This window comes from Malaclemys terrapin, chromosome 12 (assembly GCF_027887155.1).
Source record: "Malaclemys terrapin pileata isolate rMalTer1 chromosome 12, rMalTer1.hap1, whole genome shotgun sequence".
In the NCBI taxonomy this organism is placed as follows: Eukaryota; Metazoa; Chordata; order Testudines; family Emydidae; genus Malaclemys; species Malaclemys terrapin.
Window position 1 is genome coordinate 32,600,012 of NC_071516.1, and position 13,803 is coordinate 32,613,814.

Genomic DNA, 13,803 nt, shown 5'->3' on the forward strand with positions numbered 1-13,803 from the left:
AGTGTTGCTCTTTTAAGACTTCTGAAAGCATGCTCCATACCCTGTCCCGCTCAGATTTTGGACAGTGCTTCAGATTCTAAAAACTTGAGTCGAGTGCTGTAGCTGTATTTAGAAATCTCACATTGGTACCTTCTTTGCGTTTTGTCAAATCTGCTGTGAAAGTATTCTTAAAATAAACATGTGCTGGGTCATCATCCGAGACTGCTGTAACATTAAAATATATGGCAGAATGCAGGTAAAACGGAGTAGGGGACATAGAATTCTCTCCCAAGGAGTTCAGTCACAAATTTTAATTAACGCATTTTTTTAACAAGTGCCATCAGCATGGAAGCATGTCCTCTGGAATGGTGGCTGAAGCATGAAAAGGCATACGAATGTTTAGCATATCTGGCATGTAAATTACCTTGCAACACTGGCTCCAAAAGTGCCATGCAAATGCCTGTTCTCACTTTCAGGTGACATTGTAAATAAGAAGTAGGCAGCAGTTTCTCCCGTAGCTTGTTTGTCTTAGCGACTGGTTGAACAAAAAGTAAGACTTAGTGGACTTGTAGGCTCTAAAGTTTTACATTGTTTTGTTTTTGAGTGCAGTTATTTAACAAAAAAAATCTACATTTGTATGTTACACTTTCACAATAAAGAGATTGCACTACAGTTCTTGTATGAGGTGAATTGAAAACTATAATGTATTTTATCATTTTTACAGTACAAATATTTGTAATAAAAATAATATAAAGTGAGCATTGTACAAGTTGTATTCTGTCTTGTAATAGAAATCAATATATTTGAAAATGTAGAAAGACATGCAAAAATATTTAATAAATTTCAATTGGTATTCTATTGTTTAACAGTGTGATTAAAACTGCGATTAATCTTGATTGATTTTTTTTTTTAGTTAATTGTGTGAGTTAGAATCATAGAATATCAGGGTTAGAAGGGACCTCAGGAGGTCATCTAGTCCAATCCCCTGCTTAAAGTAGGACCAATCCCCAACTAAATCCCCAAATCGCCCCCTCAAGGATTGAATTTACAACCCTGGATTTAGCAGGCCAATGCTCAGACCACTGAGCTATCCCTCCCCCCTGTGATTAACCGACAGCCCTAATTTTTAGATATCCTTTGCAGGCCCCTTTTAAATCAATGGGAGAAACAATGTTTTCCATCCTGATTAATTTCATTTCTGATGATTGCACAAGAATGTGTCCTGGAAAACAGATATCTGGAACAAAAATTCTTAAAACTTCCAAGTTCAGAAAATAGAGATGGCTTATTATAAATTGCTCAAAATGGAGAGAGCATCAAACATCATGGAATATGATCTAACAAATGAGTATGGGGTAATTGGAGAACTCTAGCAGGGCTACTTCTCTGTGTTTAGTTGCCTTTGTGTGAAAAGGGAAGGTGATTGCAGCAGAGATTGAATGAGTATTGGAGACCCCCTCTACTCCTCCATTTCTGGAGCAGAGGGTTGGATGTTTAACCCAGGGGTAGCAAAGTGGGGTTCAAATATATTAAAACAGGACCTGGCTTGTTGAATGGCCTCTTTCTATTTTTAGAATTTCTTGGATCCTTATAGTAAAATATCATTGTCTCAAGGTGTCATTGGGAGGCAAAAATTAGAGGTGAAAGGAATGCAAGGATTAGATTTCAGGGGATGTCAATGGATGTCAGAGCTGGAATACTGTAGCCTCAGAATGTATAGCTTTAGGATAAATAAAATTTGCAAAAAAGCCTTAGTGATTTAGGAGCATAAGTCCCACTGACTTTCAGTGATGCTTAGGCTCCTAAGGGTATAGGTTACTTTTGAAAATGGAACTTAGGGACTTAGCACTTAGGTGATTTTGGGAAATTTACTCTTGAAGAGTTACCATGTTTTCTGGGTCTAACTCCATAATTATGTATGCCTTCATTTGGCTTTAGATTGTTTCCAGTAAAACACTCACTCGGCCTTTGGAGTTGAAGAAAGGAAAGCCAGCAGGAAAAGGCACCATTACGGTAACTGTGCTTTGTGTATATCCCTAAAAGAATGAATAAACTTGTCACTTTATGTAGAGTTAAATTTCGTTGGTTAAATTAATTAGCTTTGGGTAATTTAATTTCAAAGTTTGTCTGCTTTTTGGCAGTGTTAAATTGTGTTACTTGATGTGTGTGTGTGCGCACGTGCGTGCAAGAAAACATATTTACAACCAGAAGCAAAGTCCCTTTCATGTGCCTCAGTGTCTGCTAAGCTCCATTGGAAATTAATTTGTTTTTAAATTCTTGTCACACAGATTTCAGCAGAAGAGATTAAAGACACAAGAGTTGTCAGTCTAGAGATTGAAGCACAGAACTTGGACAAAAAGGTAATTGACTCTTACAGAGTTACACATGTTTTTGTAGCTATAATCAGGAATTGCAATGAGATGGAATTCAGTTCTACTCGCTCTGTGTGTGTGTGTGTGCGCGTGTGTGTTCACTCTTTTTTTTTTTTTTTTAATTGGGAGAATAGTGTAGAAGAGGAAGTACTCACATTTAGAAATGCTTGAACAGGAAACATGCTGTTTATGTTCTGAATGTGATGTCACATAGAAAGTAATCAAACCACACTTTTTGGGATTGGCCTTGCCTTTCATTCAAGCTGATTTCATTGAGATGTGTCTTTGATAGTGGGCAGTTTATCTGAAAAAACATCCTTGAGGTAGAATTGAAAGTTGATTTAGGCTAAATATTAAATGTATTGGATAACAACTGGAGAACTTCCAAAGGTTCAGAGTTTAGTTTTGAATCCTTATCTGCAGCTTCTCCCAATTATCCAGACTTTGGAGTCCTCCCCAGCATGCCCTAATGCCCAACGTCATGCAAAAAAATGATACATCTTCTTCCTTCTAATGTTTCCAGACTGCTCTTTTCATGCTGTGTTGGGGTGAGTCTGACTGATCCTTTGGAATGTTGGTGTACTTTTCTTCTGTGTTGTAGGACAGTCCTGGTCTGTCCATGTCCCATCATTAACACTGGATGAGAAATAACACAATCTAAATATGGAAAATGTGTGTTCAGTGTTAACAAAGACCTATTGAAGACCACACAAGATATGGAAAGTTTTAAAGTAAATGTATTTTATTCCATTTATTATTCCAAGAAAATTATTGTGGAACCACCTGATTTATTACAACATTATATATTTAGTGTTACATTCTAAATAGAGCTGAAAATGGATCAAAATGTTTAGTTTTTCTCTAAAAGTGGTGGGCTATTGGTGTGAACTTCACAATATTAACTTTTATTTAGAGCTGTCAAAATGGCAGAATGTGGGAAAAACAGAACAGGAGACATACAATTCTCTCCCAAGGAGTTCAGTCACAAATTTAATTAATACTTTTTTTTTTAACGCGCATCATCACCATCGAAGCATGTCCTCTGGAATGGTGACCGAAGCATGAAGAGGCATACGAATGTTTAGCACAGGTGTAGGCAACCTATGGCTGATTTTCAGTGGCCCTCATACTGCCCGCGTCCTGGCCACCGGTCCGGGGGCCTTTGCATTTTAATTTAATTTTAAATGAAGCTTCTTAAACATTTTAAAAACCTTATTTACTTTACATACAACAACAGTTTAGTTATAGATTATAAAAAGAGACTTTCTAAAAACATTAAAATGTATTACCATAACGCAAAACCTCACATTAGACTGAATAAATGAAGACTCGGCACACCACTTCTGAAAGGTTGCCGAACCCTGGTTTAGCATATCTGGCACGTAAATACCTTGCAACACCTGCTCCAAAAGTGCCATGCAAATGCCTGTTCTCACTTTCAGGTGACATTGTAAATAAGAAGCAGGCAGTAGTATCTCCTGTAAATGTAAACAAACTTGTTTGTCTTAGCAATTGGCTGAACAAGAAGTAGGACTGAGTGGACTTGTAGGCGCTAAAGTTTTATATTTTTTTGTTTTTGAGTGCAGTTATGTAACAAAAGAAATCTACATTTGTAAATTACACTTTCGCGATAAAGAGATTGCATTACAGTACTTGTATGAAGTGAATTGAAGATACTATTTCTTTTGTTTATCATTTTTAAGTGAAAATACTTGTAGTCAAAAATAATATAAAGTGAGCACTGTACACTTTGTAATAGTTGTTTCAATAATATTTGAAAATGTAGAAAAACATCCAAAAATATTTAATACATTTTAATTGGTATTCTACTGCTTAACAGTGTGATTAATTACGATTAATTTTTTTATCTTGATTAATTTTTTTGAATTAATCATGTGAGAGTTAACTGCGATTAATCGACAGCCCTACATTTATTCCCTTAGAATTTTCTGTGTCACTTTTTGGAGTTTTTTAATCCATTTTTATTAGGAAATCTCTTCAAATTGGGCTCTGGCTGAAATTTGTCCTTGACAGGGCAACTTTTTATTATAGACAGATATCTTTTAAAAACATGGTATTTTCTCTCAAAATGTGGTATGTGGGTGTAAACTGAGTAGATCTGGTGCAATGTGTAGCTGCATCTTTGAGTGATGGTCCCTATTGTATTCCACTGCGGGTTACACATGAGCACCATGCGCCCGGAGTTGGAAAATTTGAAAGTAGTGTCCATTGGTCCACGTATGCACCCTGGCTTGCCACGGGGCGAACCGACCATTTCTCCAGTTCCTTCTGACCGACGCATGGTCCAGTTTGAAACTTTTAAGTGTCCTCATCTCTGACGCACCTTTAAACACATCATTGTACATAGTTTTATAGTAGTTTTATCAGTTGTACTGTAGTTTTTATCATAGTTTGTAGTATTTAGTATACACAGATCTCAGGTTTGTTTTTCTGCCTCCCTCCCGTCCCTTCCCTGTATGGGTACCGGACTATGCCCAGGACCCTGGGCTTCAAACTCTGTGCCTCCTGCCCATGATCCTTCTTGGTAAGCAATGGCCACCAAAGCTGCCTCTACTGTTTGGGGGAAGTTCACGTCACGTCTAGGTGCAGTATCTGCCAATCCTTCCCCAGCTGTACTCGAGAAGGCCAGGCTCTCCGTCTCATGGAATTCGCCTCACTGACACCCAGGTCGGAGGACCCTCCCCCCTGTACATCAGCCTGAAATCGCAAGTTATGTGCCTCCTGCTACCGAATCCGGCTCCGGTGGTACCACCCCATGGACTCCATGCCGAGGCCTAGTAGGGAAGTAAGGAAGCAAACCCAAAAGCATGGGACTAAGTCTTCCTCAAAAGCGAAAAAAGTGAACGCTCCTTCCACGAGTTTGAGCCACAGAGATGTGTGCACACAGAACCCGATCGACATGACAAGAAGCCCCACAAGCAGGGGGATCCGGCGGTTCCGAGTGCTGGTCCATTGGTATCGACAGCCCTGGTGTGCCATAAGATGCGGGATCCAAGGCACTGAGTAAAGAGAGGGTACCTCTGACACCAGGGAGATCAGGAACTGTATGATCCTCTTAACATATTTGCTTTAGCAGCACCGGGATCACCCCATTTTTTCAGACCCTTCTACCTCTAGGGAGATTATTTCTCCCCCTTGTGATGCACCTCCCACTGTGGGACCCCTCAGATGATCTACCCTCTTCCACTGGCTTCAATGGTACTTCCAATGGAACTGGATTCTGCCTTCTCATCCTCCGACAAATTGAACACCGGAGAGGGATTATTGGCATTGTACCACCCACATGTGCCATCCCGGTCTTGGCGCCCGTGGAGCCACTGGTACCCTATGCCATGGGGACCACCTCAACATCCCCCAGATCCAACCTCCGGGCCGTACTGCGGACTCTGGTCCTGATGCCCTCCCTCAGAACTAGCCTGATCCACAAGGGAATTTTCACCTTCCTCCCCATTGAGGGCCCTTTCTAGCAGGCACTCGGATCTGTTAGAGGAGGAGGTATCCCTTAGCCTAGCTCTGAGGGTGCCGCCGGAATCAGCAAGATTTCCCTCCTCTTTTCCAGATGAGGCAGTGACTACAGCATCCGCTTCACCTCCAGATGACTTCAGACAGCTCAAGAGCTACTGTGCAAAGTTGCAGGGGAACTCTATATTCCCATGGCGGAAATCCAAGACACCCAGCATAAACTCCTGGATATCCTCCACTCCTCAGCACCAACTAGGGTTGCACTGCCTATTAATGACGGCATTCTTGAGCCTGCCAGAACATTATGGCACACCCCGGCTACCTGCATGCCTACCCCCAAAGGGGCAGAAAGAAGTTACTACATTCTGGGTAAGGGGTCCAAGTTTCTCTCTTTGCACCCCCTTTCTCCTTCACACACCCCCTCCCCCCATGGTTGCGCAAGTAGCAACTGAACAAGCCAGCCAACAGCATCCTTGTTCTACAATATCTGACAACAAGGACAAGTGTTTGGACCTTTTCCTCATCCAGTCTTCAGTTCTGGATTTTGAACTATCAGGCTTTACTAGCCAAATACAACTTCCTGAACTACAGCAAATTTGAGGAATTTGCTGATAGTCTCCCACAGCAGGACCAGACTCGTTTTCAGGTGTTTGTTGAGGAAGGGGAGCTGGTGGCCACAACAGCACTCCAATTGAGGCTGGACACAGCTCCTCCAGGGCTATGGCTAGGGCCATAATTATGCATAGGGAGTCTTGGCTCCATTCTTCTGGTTTTCCTAGGGAGGTATAAAACACTATCAAAGACCTTCCCTTTGATGAATCCCATCTCTTTAATCAAAAGACAGACAATTCCCCACATACCCTCAAGGACTCCAGAGCCACCTGTCGCTCCCTGGGCATCTACACTCCTGCCCCAAAGCTTAAATTACACCACGACCACCTACCCAATGCTACAGGTCCCCCAATTCTGTCCTCAGAGACCTTATGAGCCACCAAGGAAGTGACAGAAAACCCAGAGATCATGCCTCCTGGGACCCCCTTTACAGGCTTCCACCTCACAGCTGCAACCTCCATCCAAGACATATTTCTGTTACCATCTAGAGAGCGGCCAACTACCTTGCCTACCACCTCGCGACGCCTACCCACTTTGGGGTCATTTAGCACTCTTTTTCCAAACTTGGAGTGCAATAACAATGGACAAATGGGTGCTGAATATCATCCACCATGGCTATATGATCAAATTCATCACACTACCTCATCTAGCCACCCCCCACCCCCCCTTCAGGGACCACTCTCACAACAGCATTCTCACCCAAGAGGTGCATTCCTTATTACAACAGGAAGCAGTAGAACACATCCCCCTGGAGTATCAAGGAACTGATACCCAAGAAAAAAGGCAGGTTTTGACCAATTCTTGACCTCCGTCATCTCAATCGCTTCATCCACAAACTCAAGTTTCGTATGGTCACATTGGCAGTGGTTATCCCATCCCTAGAAAAAATCATGTGGCTTACAGCTTTCTATGTGCAGGATGCATATTTTCACATCGATATCTATCCAGCCCACAGATGCTTCCTGAGATTCAAAGTCGGCACTCACCATTTCCAGGTTACTCCCCTTCAGAAGAGCCACTGCTTCCAGGGTTTTCTCCATTGTAGTGGTCTATGTCAGACATTTTGGGATCTTAGTGTTTCCATATCTAGACAACTGGCTCCTACACATACAGTCCAGACACAAAGCCCAAGTTTCAGCCTCCATGTTACTCGACCTTCCTTCGTCCCGTGGAGTCAGCATCAATTTTGTGAAATTAATCCTAGACCCCACACAATCCCTGGACTTTATAGGGGCCACCATCAATTCAGTCACAGAAAAGGCCTACCTACCAAGGAACAGGTTCCAGGCAATGAGAGAAATCATAACTCACATTGTCAACAATCCTTATGTACCAGCCAGGACTTGCCTGTTCCTTCTTGGCCACATGGCTTTTTGCACATACATGACCACCTTTGCTTGACTCCACCTTCATTGCACCCAGATGTGGCTCCAAATCGTTTACTCGCCAAAACGTCATGCCATGGACCTCATACTGACAGTGCCCAACTGGGTGCTCTCATTCCTTCAGTGGTGGACAGACCCATGTCATATATGCATAGGTGTTACCTTCCTCCCCAGACAAGACAGTCATCACCGACAAATCCTTCATAGGCCGGGGAGCACACATGTACAATCACAGGAGACAGAGAACGTGGTCTCTTTGAGAATCCAAGATGCATATCAATATCCTGGAACTCTGAGATGCAAGGAAAGCATGCCAATCCTTTCTCCTGTTCATCCGTTCCCGTCATGTCAGACAACACCACCACTGTTTTCTACATCAGCAGACGGGGGGACACGAGATCGACTGCTGTATGTGCAGAAGCAGTCAATCTCTGCAACTAGCGTATCACTCACCAGATCCTCTTGTCCTCAGCTTATCTTTGATCGGCACAGAATATGCTCACGAACTCGCTCAGACATTTTGCGATTGACCATGAGTGGGAACTTCATGATTAGGTAGGTCACAACAGATTCACCTGATGGGGGATTCCAACCAGAGACCTCTTTGCTTTCCATATAAACAGCAAATGCACCATGTACTGCTCCAGGGAAAATCTCAGCCATCACTCTCAGGGCAATGCTCTCCAACACCCAGTCAGACCAAATCAGCTATACCTTCCCTCCTCTACTGCTCCTATTTCAGGTACTCCACAAGATTTGATGAGACAGAGCAACAGTCATTTTGATCACCCTTTGCTGGCCCAGACAATTCTGGTTTCCCAAGCTCCTTTGCATATCAACCCGTCCACCAGTTCCTATCCCCACCTTCCCCGCTTTGCTGACCCAGTGCAACGGCGAGATCAAACATCCCAAACCATAGGCGCTCCACCTCAGAGCATGGTATTTGGATGGGCATCTGCTTTAGAATAGACCTGTTCTTCAGCTGTGCAAGACATCCTCTCCAGCAGCAGGAAGGAATCCATTAGGCACTGTTACCGAGCAAAGTGGAAATGCTTCGCCTCCTGGGTTCAACAAAAGGGCGTTTTACCAGAATCAGTGGGGATCCCTCTCCTCCTGGACTTTTTGTCTTTGAAGGCATTGGGTCTTGCCATCAACTCTCTGAAAATCCACATGGCTTCAATTAGCGCATTCCACCCTCCTGTGGAAGGTCACTCTATCTTTACACACCCACTAACTGAGGGGTTTTGAAGGGGCCTCATCAGACCCTTCCCACCCATTCAAACCCTTGCACCCCAATGGGACCTGAACCTAGTTCTATCCTTGCTAATGAAACCACCCTTTGAATCACTGGCATCGTGCTCTATGTCCCTCCTATACATAAGTCACCTTCCTTGTTGCTATCACTTCCGTGAGAGGGCTCGGTGAACTCAGAGCTATGATGGCGGACCCACCTTTCACAATTTTCCATAGTGCTAAAGTATCCCTGCGCCTACATTCCAAATTCTTACCAAAGGTAATCTCCTAGCTTCACATCAATTAATCAATCAATCAGTCAATCAATCCAGTCACTTACCTGTTTTCTTCCCAAAGCCACGCAAATCTGCAGAGGAATGCCGACTCCGTTCCCTGGACGTCCAACGAGCTTTAGCCTTTGACCTGCAGACAATGAAACCCATCAGAGAGTCCCCCAGGCTGTTTGTTGCAGTAGCAGAAAGACTCAGGACAGGCCGTCTCTACCCAGAGAATCTCTAAGTGGATTTCGGGTTGCATTAAACTCTGCTATCATCAGGCCTGCCTCCTCACACCAGGTTGCAGACTCACTCCACAGGAGTCCAGGCTTTGACCACAGCCTCCCTCCAGGACGTGCGGCTCAGAGGACATATATAGAGCGGCCACATGGAGTTCTGTGCACACCTTTGCAACATTTGCAGGATTCGGCGGCTAACTCCTTCGGCACAGCAGTTCTCCACACAACCATTCCATCCTCAACCTTGCACCCTTGTCCGACTTAGGTACTGCTTGTTAATAGGGGCCATCATTCAAAGACAAAGGGGCCATCATTCAAAGACTAAGATGAGGTTACTTACCTGTAACTGGAGGGTCGTCAAGATGTGTGGTTCCCATCTGTATTCTACTTCCTGTCCTCCTTCCCCTCTGCTATGGATTTGTCTGATTCATGGTAGAGAAGGAACTGATCACATCTGACGGAAGCACAAGGCGAGCCAGGTTGCATTGTGGACCAACAGACATTACTTTCAGATTCTGTGGCTCTGGGTGCATAGCGCACATGCATAACCCTTAGTGGAGTACAGATAAGGACCACACATCTCGAAGAATCTCCAGCTACAGGTAAGTAATCTCCTCGTTTTAAGGGAAAGAAAACGTAATTTTTGGTTCATTTTTAGCTGTGATTCATTTAACTGAAAGTTTTTTTTCAGTGCTCCTGAAGTCTAAATTTTTTACTTATGTAAATTACTTTTATTCTTATTTCTCTTCCCAACCGCTGTGCTTTCATAGATTGTTGCTTTCATAGATTCCAAGGCCAGAAGGGACCATTGTGATCATCTAGTTTGATCTCCTGTGTAACACAGGCCAGAGAACAGCCCCAAAATAATTCCTAGAGCAGAGCTTTTAGAAAACATCCAATCTTGATTGAATAATTGTCAGCGATAGATTCTCTATCAACACTGTTACCTTTATCAGCCAAACTTGTAATCTCATTGAAAAAATAAATCATGTTAGTTTGAAAGGATGTATTTGCTGCCGAACACCCCCGCCGCGCTGCCGAACGCCGCACTGCCGAACACCCCCGCCCCCTGCTGAGGCCGCCAAAACCCCCGCCGAGCGCTGCGCTGCCGAACAGCCCCCGCCCCCCGTGGAGCGCTGCGCCGCCGAAACCCCCGCAGAGCACCTCGCCGCCGAACACCTCCGCTCCCCACGGAGCACTGCACTGCTGAAGCCCTCCCCCCCCCCCCCCCCCCCCGCATGGAGCACCGCCGAACCCTTCCCCGCCATGCCGCCAAACCCTTCCCCGCCTAGCGCCGCGCCACTGAACACCCTCCGCCGAGTGCTGCGCTGCCGGAACCACCCCCCCCCACCCCACCCCCCGCCGAGCGCCGCGCCGTGCTGCCCCCCGCCACCCCAAGATTGGCCGCCCCTTACCAGGTGCCGCCCCAAGCACGTGCTTGGTTTTCTGGAGCCGGCCCTGAATACACCTAACATCTAATACACTGACTGCACCTGGAGTGTATCCAAATCATTCTCAATGGCTACTGCCAGCTCCAGGGGACCGGAAAGAAGTTGGCAGTCTTTTCTGTCCTTTAGTAGATGGCATCCTGTGGGTGAGAGTGAGTGGGTTATAAAAGGAGGTGAAGAGCTTATATGTTTCAGTGACTGTGGGGTTGGCAAAGTGAAAGTATGTGCATTAATGGAGAGTACCGGGGCATTGCCAGCAATGGGCATTGTCAGAGCTATGAGGTGCAGGAGTGGTGGGGTGCACTGGCAGAGCTCTGGGGCCTGCAGGGGGGTTGGGGTGCACTGCAGAGCTGGAGGGTGCAGTTGGGGTGATCTGACAGAGCTGTGGGGTGCAGGCAGGATGAGGTACAGGGAGGTTGGGATATGTTGGCAGAGCTGTGGAATGCATGGGGATTGCGGTGCACTAGGATTGGGGCTGGGGGAATTGAGATGTGGGTGCAGTGCTGGAGGATGCAGGGCGGTTTCAGGTGCAGGATTGGGTGCACTGGCAGAGCTGTGGAGTACATGAGGTGGGGGTGTGCTGGCAGAGCTCGGGGGCCGTGCCTCCCTCATATGAGTCCCCAACCTCTCTTGCCTCACCTATCATCCATCCTTATTTATCCCCCTCCCTCCTCACTGCAGTCCAAAATCCCTCTACCCACATTTCCCCACTCCTCTGACCCCTAATATCCCCCCAGGCATTTACACGTCTAATTCCTTCCCCCCCAAAGACGTGGATTACATTCCCTCCAAAATACAACTCTCACATTGCAGCACCCTCCAGCCCCTCAATGCAGAACTCCTTTTGTCATAGGGGAGGGCTGTGATAACTATTTAATGGCAGCATGAGTTCACAGCCAAGAGGGCTCTGTTTCATCTAGTCATTAGTTTCTCAGTTTAACAATACAAGGCAGCCAAAGGAAACTTGTTTTTTGGGGGCTAAAAACAACTTGTAACCTGGAAACCCCTTGATCAAGTGACCCCATATGTGTATAACTAATGCTACCCCACACTCCCATGAGGAACACCAGATTTCAACAAATCTGCCTAAGCATGTCGATTTTAAAGGACTTAGGAAGGTTGACCCTTTAAACAGCTATCACGATGCATCCATAGCTATAGTGATGCACCTGTGCCATTGGAATAAGTGCACTGCCACACAAACTTCTCCGTGCTTTCTGTCCCACTGGGGATGCCAGCCTTCCATCATTCCCGTCCCCAAACGTGACATACTCCTACCCCAAATATCCACCGCTAAGTTGTTGGTATTTATTTGGGTAAAGCATGGGGGGTTGATTACTCTTATTTTTTATTTTTACAGGATTTTTTGGGCAAATCCGATCCGTTTTTGGAATTTTACAAGCCGAGTGACAGTGGAAAATGGCAGCTGGTCTACAGATCAGAGGTAGGGTTTCCACACCGACACAAACTGTTCTGGCCTTAGGTTCTGCTACCATTGCCTGAAAAGGGAGAACAGAGTGTGCTGTGGGGAATAGGCTATAGCTGTGATTTCACAGAAACTAGTTTTAGTGTCTACTGAACTCTTGTGCCACTAATGCTAACTAGCGCTTCATTAAGTGTGTTTCATTTCAAAGGTTTCCAAAGTATTTTCCAAGCTAACTCATAAGAGTAGACAGAATGTAGTTCTCCACACTGGGATTTTGCACAACATAGTAGGGTTAGGACCTATGGCACTTTAACAAGAGTAGAGACTCCTTAATGACCATATGTTAGGACCTTTTTTAATGTTTAATCTGAAAAAAAAATGCAGTGTCCCTTAATGGTGTTGGCGCATTGGTTCAGTCCTGACTTAGAGGAAAGAGTGGCACCTACTGAGCTGTGAGCCCTTGCTTTTTGCATTACCTGTTTTACAGGATTTCTCCTCCAGGGATTAATCAGGCCCAACCCTGAATATATTTAGTCTGTACTTAAATTTTAGGCCGCCCTAGCTACGTCGCTCAGGGCTGTGAAAAAAATCATGACCCGTGCAACGTAGTTAAGTTAACCTAATCCCCACTGTAGCTACTGCCTCTCAAGGGGGTAGATTTACTATAGTGATGGAAAAACCCCTTCTGTTGCTGTAGTAAGCATCTGTCTACAGCCTTGTAGCTGCAGCTGTCCCACTGTAGTGTGTTGTGTAGACATGTCCTTAGCATGCAAAATCTGAGAGGTTCGCAGCCTGAGACTTGATCTACACTTCTAATTGATATCAACATAGCTGTGTCGGTCAGGGGGTGTGAAAACCCTCCACATCTCTGACCCACATAGCTATGCTGGCAAACCCCTCAGCGTAGATGCAGCTGTGTCGACAGAACAGTGCTTCTGTCCACATAACTAATGTTGTTCAGGGAGGTGGTATTCCTATACCAGCACAAAAACTCCTTATGTTATTGTAAGCTGTGTCGACTGTAGGGGACTGTATGGACAAAGCGCTGCCTGCATAGGCTCTGTAGAGTAGACGTAGTCTGAAACACCGAACCTCCAGCTCAAGAATTGCCTCCAGATCCTCAGCATGGTGCAGAACTCTTGATTTTGACAATGTTAAAGCTCTTAGAAATTTGCATGTGGGATCCCCCATGCAAGATTATTTACTGTATCTGTTATCTTGCAGGTGATTAAGAACAATTTAAATCCATGCTGGAGGAAGTTTAGTGTTCCCTTGCAAACGTTCTGTGGAGGGGACTTCAATAAACCAATCAAGGTAAGGTCTTTGGAAATGCTAATGTGATTAGATTCTC

At 44.9% G+C, this 13,803-nt stretch overlaps 1 protein-coding gene across 5 annotated transcripts in view; it reads left to right on the forward strand.

Annotated features, from left to right (window-relative positions):
* Positions 1-13,803, forward strand: part of CPNE1 (copine 1) — an 89,581-nt gene that overhangs the window by 59,535 nt on the left and 16,243 nt on the right. For all 5 annotated transcript variants that reach the window (XM_054045509.1, XM_054045505.1, XM_054045506.1 and 2 more), the window contains 4 exons: positions 1,918-1,992; positions 2,268-2,339; positions 12,387-12,470; positions 13,677-13,766. In XM_054045509.1, the coding sequence (XP_053901484.1) occupies positions 1,918-1,992; positions 2,268-2,339; positions 12,387-12,470; positions 13,677-13,766 (321 nt within the window). The remainder of the gene's footprint in view (positions 1-1,917; positions 1,993-2,267; positions 2,340-12,386; positions 12,471-13,676; positions 13,767-13,803) is intronic.